The sequence below is a fragment of the Pygoscelis adeliae genome, unplaced genomic scaffold (genome assembly GCF_000699105.1).
Source record: "Pygoscelis adeliae isolate BGI_AS28 unplaced genomic scaffold, ASM69910v1 Scaffold241, whole genome shotgun sequence".
Classification (NCBI taxonomy): Eukaryota; Metazoa; Chordata; class Aves; order Sphenisciformes; family Spheniscidae; genus Pygoscelis; species Pygoscelis adeliae.
In genome coordinates, this window is record NW_008824056.1 from 2,182,993 (window position 1) to 2,188,930 (window position 5,938).

General features: G+C 37.3%; 1 protein-coding gene across 1 annotated transcript in view; it reads right to left on the reverse strand.

Moving 5' to 3' along the window:
* Positions 1-5,938, reverse strand: part of PQLC2L (PQ loop repeat containing 2-like) — an 18,147-nt gene that overhangs the window by 8,770 nt on the left and 3,439 nt on the right. The window contains exons 3-6 of the mRNA XM_009333932.1: positions 4,850-5,195; positions 3,475-3,604; positions 2,273-2,363; positions 372-496 (exon numbers count right to left, since the gene is read on the reverse strand). Coding sequence (XP_009332207.1) covers positions 372-496; positions 2,273-2,363; positions 3,475-3,604; positions 4,850-5,187 — 684 coding nt within the window. The 5' untranslated portion in view covers positions 5,188-5,195. The remainder of the gene's footprint in view (positions 1-371; positions 497-2,272; positions 2,364-3,474; positions 3,605-4,849; positions 5,196-5,938) is intronic.

Below are 5,938 nucleotides of genomic sequence, written 5' to 3' on the forward strand. Positions count from 1 at the left end.
GCAGCAGGTACAATTGTTAATTTTCCACTTCTACTGATTTCACTTGTGACTGTGTAGTCTCTACATGGATGACTACAGTATTTAACACAAGCTGAAACACAACATGTATACACGTTATTTCGCAGAGCAGCACATCCTAATGACCCAAGGGACAGAATAAGCCCGAAATACAGGAAGCTGCTAAAAGAAGCAATTTTATAACTTCTTTATTTTGGGATGTATGGTCCACAGTTAAAACATCCACATAGTGCAACATTTATGATTTCTAAATCATTGTTTAAAACGTCATCCAAATTCCATTCAAAGTACACAATCTTTTCAAGATGCTTTTAGGTGGGATTTGTTTGGAACAGAAGCAGGTGAGAACTTACATTATTCCTTTCGATTACTGTACTCTGGTCTTGGTTTCTTAGTAACAGCTGACAGGGTAAAATAACACACAGTGCTATACACACCATGATCCAGGTTATGCAGAAATTCTTCAGGCTTTTGCTGCCTAGAATGACATACAAACAAATTAGCTGAAAAATAACATCTGTTGTTGATTTAAGGTTACTTTTTGTTTGCAATATAAATATGTAAATTTAAAGGTAAAATTTCATGTATCTTTTTCTTGGCAGCAATGTAAGTCCACCTCTTTCTTCTGGGCTCTGTGCCCACCCCTGCTCACTATCATAGTTGTGCTGTGTCTTCATGCAACAACTGAGGGTAGCAGTGCAGGAACAGGAGGGGAACTCCTTAAATGGGCATTGCTACCGAGAGAGAAAATTTCCATACTCAGCTTATCTCTTACATTAACTCCTAATAGTTTACCGTTAAATAACAGCTGATAAACAGAAAACTACTAAGTAGAATAGAACATAACAGTTTCTTTCAGCACATCTTGATTAAAAACTGCAAAAGCAAGGATATTTGAAATTTAAATTAACAAAAATATCTTTAAAATAAATATGTAATCTAAGTGCTCTGCTGGACCATGGTTAGCTAGATATTGAGCCTTGTCAAGACTCACATATTCAAAGACACAGACTCCATCTAGCAAGTCTCCATAGACACCTACAAGACAACTTGAAAATGGCAGACAATCCTACAGAACTCTGGAGCTGTGCTATCTTCTGTATCTACAAGATGCTGGTAAAGTCCTGCGGTCACTGTTACCAGTGGAAAAAATTGCTGTACGGCATTAGTAAGCCTGTCCTAAAGACCTGTAGTCTAAATAACACAGACTTAGTAGTGCTGTTCCACAGGCTGCACACTGAGATGCAAAACTGTCCAACTTGCCTAGGGTAACTGCTCCAGAACCGGGTATTGAAAAGCCCTCTTTCACAGCTTTAATCACAGTACCATTCCTCCCTCTCCAGCTATGCAAACCATTGAGCTGAAACAGGCACTGGCAGTTAAACTGTACAAAAGCCTGTGTTTGTTTTCAAGAATAGGCAGCAGGAAGGAAATATCTTCAGCACTGACCTATCTCCAGGTTTATTATCAGTTCCATATTGAATGAATCTGCTTTATCCCTATTTAGTCTGCTGGGCAGGCATCTGGTTTACTTCAGCTTTGTTACCTCTGCTGCACCATGGATTTTCTTTGATACTTTCTTTTTTTTTTTTTAGATTGATGAGTTAATGTTTTTGATTTGATACAATGTGAACAGAGCTTTCTGTCTTCCATTTCAGTCAAAACAGTAGTCCATTGGTAGGCTGAGTACTACAACTACTGCCAGGATTTTATGAAGCACAACTCAAGTAATTTCATTCCCCTCGAATATGTTTTTTAACTATATGTATTGAAACAGAACACATGAAGATGTCAAGATATTTTATGCTATAAGCAAATAAAGTCCGGTTTCAATCAACATGGAGGAAACTAACTGAACCACACAAAGAAATAACGCTTGCTTTCAACTTATGCATATATTTAGATAGCTGTAAGTAGACAGTAAAACCATGGAGTAAGTTAAAATATGGAACCAGATTCCACAAGACTACCGCATTCTGTATGTCTATATAAACTGAAAGTACTACATGGAAAATATTTACAGATATTATGTGGGTAAGAAAAGAGAAGGGCAGAAAGGCAGAGAAGAGAAAGGGCAGGATTTTCACAAGAGCCTGAGAAAACTGGAAGCAATGGGCCTAACAATGTCAACCAGAATTTGTGCACTCTATTTTTTTGATCCCTCTGAAAAAAAATTATTTAAATGCTGTAGAAAATATCAAAGTAAAGAGTGCGCTACATTATGGAGAACATTTCAATTGTTGAAAAACCTTACATTTTGTCATCTTCTGGTTCTTGAGCTTATAGTAGACAAATTGTGAAATCATAATTATATCCATGTTAACATAAAAAATGGCAGTGACAATCTGAAACAGAAGATACATTTGCTTGTTCAGTATACAAATAGTTCAAAATACCTTCACTTAACTGCATGGAAATTTTGCTTCATAATCACAATGTGAATGACAAATAGCAAAGCATTGCCAAAAAAACCCCACCAAACCAGAAAGCGTTTCCAGTACAAAACAAGTTAGACTGCTGCAGATGAATACAGGGTAAACCTTATGCAACAGGGACTTGCTGACACAATCGCAATAGCTGGTCATTTCCAGGATGCATCGCACAAATTCCTACCTGGGCAGACTGATAAATCCTTCCTGCCCAGAAGCTTAAGTCCGTTCCACCTAGTTTCCCAGCATTTTAGAAGCTACTAATCTTACTCAGTGCCTCTTCCCTCAATAAGACAAAACCGACATTCTCTCTTCCCCTTTTTGTAATGGGGAGATGGAATAGTTAGCGCCACATGTTAAGCTGTAAAAGAGAAGACAACTCTGTCCACCCTTGGGTCCATCTCCAGCTTGTAAAAAATTCTGCAGGTGGCTGACACATACCTCTTTCCCTTTTAATTAAGAGTCAAAAATAAAAACCGCAGATAAGAAAGTTTTGGACACAACTAATGTACTGTGTTCAGAGAAGCCCTCCCATTAACGAAGAAAATATCTTTTCAAATTAGTCAACATTAACAGCTTTGAACCAGCATTTCCCTGTTAATAAACAGTTTTCTTAAAAAAAAAAAACCACAACCAAAAAAACCCCCCAAAAAACAAAAGGAAGTTTGAAGAGTAGCTGCCCCAAAACAGCTTGATCTATTACAAGCTAAACAACACAACTTCCTTCCAGCCCTATTTGCTCTGCAAGCTTACTTTGATGCTGAAGCTCAAATGAGAATTCCCCACTTCGTTCATCATTGTGTAACACCCAGTAAATTTATTTGAATGTTAATTATAAGTGTGAAATGCTTCCTATAACACATAATAGTATCAATGTAAGTATTTGGGAAATTATGACTTATTTTATAGATGGTAGATCAGTGAACAGAATACAAAACTACTTCACTGTGCAATATTAAGTTATCCTAGAGTTTAAAGAGACAGTTTGAAAAGGAGAAATCAAAAAGTAGGAATATCGACAGATTACCTGAATTGGCAGTTGATTTGTTAAATAGCAGCCTATGAAATTTGTAAGGTCTCCAGCTATCCAACACAGCAGAAAGCCCAAAGACAGCGCTTGATCCACTCTTCCATTCTGACAGGCAATGTAAATTTGACTGGCACAAATTCCAGAAGTAATTGTAAAGTAGTGTAAGCAAAAAATGTTTAATAAGCTCAGAAGTACATTTATCAAAGTCTGAATAAAGAAAGATTAAAACTCTAACCGCAAGAGACCTATCACAGCAATACTCCACTTAACTTTTGAAGAAAAACTCAGTATCACTATAGCTCACTATGTATTACTCTAACATAACGAAAGACTCAAATTACAACCTCACTACTGCTTGCATGTGCTCCTTTTTTGTAGCCTGCACTGACATACCATTTTCTGGACACCAGAACTATGCCATAAGCATTTTATATTCATCTGCTGTAAATACCAGCCTTTAAAATACTGAAATAAGAAAAAGTTATTTAACATAGAAGGGCTAAGAATGGACAAAGCTTCTAAAAGAGGTGACAACTACACTTACACCTCTAAATTGGAGAACTGTTATTCAGATTCACAATGGGGACTACGAAGCAATCCCAAAGTGAGTCCATTAGACATACCTTGATGAATTCCATGCTCACTAATATGACAGTTTTAATGTAAAGCCCCCTTTCAACTAATATTTCAACTAATATTTCTGAAGCTCAACAGCTTACTAAGAGTGGTTTTATTTTGCTTGATTTCCATAGCCCTTTTACAAGTTCAGTAAATTATATCCTCCTTATGGGGACAGACTTTGGAGTCAATCCCATTTTGTTTCAGGCATTTTCACCTGCTGGGGGCATTTCTACTTTTCCTTTGTCATCTTCTACCTATGTATTTGAAACCTGAAGCCAGTGCCAGTGACCAAACAGCAACTGATTTAGCACTACTGAAGTGCTAACTCATGTGCTGTTTCTGACCTTTTCTCAGTCCAAATTTCATTGGCAGGAGCCAGCACAACAGTATTGGTGACATAGCATGTGGCTTAAATAAACACTGAGCCAGCTTCTGCTGCAAGTGTGCCTGCGCGTGCACACACATCTCAGGGTGGAGAAGATAAGAGAGAAGAGGTGATTTATTCTCATTTGTTCTAAGTGGCAGAGATTAGTGTCAAGTCAGTACAACAGAACAGTACATCAAGCTCATTTGTCAACCACCAAATATTGTTGCAAACATGAACAACATGCTTCTCTGGCATATTATATCTGTATTATGCAGATAGAGAAACATATCCAGGATAAAACAAAAAAAAGGCAGCTTTTGAAAAAGGCTTCAGGCAAGATTACTCATGTTTGAATCTGAGGACTGCTTAAGACTTTAAACTTACGGTAGTGCAGCAAACAGAAAACAGACAATGGAAATCAGTCCTATGACAACGCTCCAATACTCCCACGCGTTCTCGACACATTCTTCTAGGAGATGCCAAATCCATGGTGTTCCATTTATGCACAATCTCCTCTTCTCTATTGGGGAGATATTTAAAGCATGTGTATACAGCTGAGAAGCCATCATTCCTGGACCGAGATTCAATTTCAGAAGTTTATTTCTGCCTCCATTTTTACCCCATGCAAATCCGCAAATCCGTTTACCAATGCTGAATATCTTCTGTGAAAAGACCTCTGCATCCAGACGGATGCTTGATATCACAGTTATTTCCAATCTCATAAACGAACCTGCCAAATTCAAAGAAATAAATATAGCCAGTGTGAATAAGACATTAACCGTACAATGCTTGCTTGTATTTATTGCTTACAGAAGAAAAGTTAGACTTCCAAGAAAGAAAAATACTTTGTGGTCCATTGCATTCATTAGCTCTTGACAAATATGCAACACTCCAGATTTATATCACTATAGCATTTTAGTTTGAGGTTGTGTTAGACTGAGACTGCCAGTTACACTGAGGTGCCAGCAATCTGCTACAAGGTAAAGTAAACCAGACAATTTATTTGCACCTAAGACCAAAACTCTGACTTGCATGTTCAACATTATGCCAATAAAGTAACAGTACTCTCTTTAATGGCACTAGTCCAGATTCTGAACACTCTACACTTACAAAACATAAATATAATGTTGCTTTCTATGCAACTAATTTCAGGATAATGTTATGAAAAAAGAAGTCACTTATGACTCAGGTTCCAGACAAGCTCTAAGGTCCACTTGAATCTAGCTAGCTCATCAGACTAACTTAGTGATTCAACATAGTGTCAAACAGTTTGTGTTATTTAATACTCCAGAGCAAAGACAGAAAACATAAGAAACTTGCACAAGGCAAATGTAGGGTACTCCCACTTCCAAAATCCCCAGAATGAAACATAATAGTGGCTTAAATTTTGAAGCAAGGAAGGGTTGGGTTTGACCTTTAAAATTATTTTCTTGCAGCCAATTATAGTAATTCTGGATATTTTTTGTTCCTGCT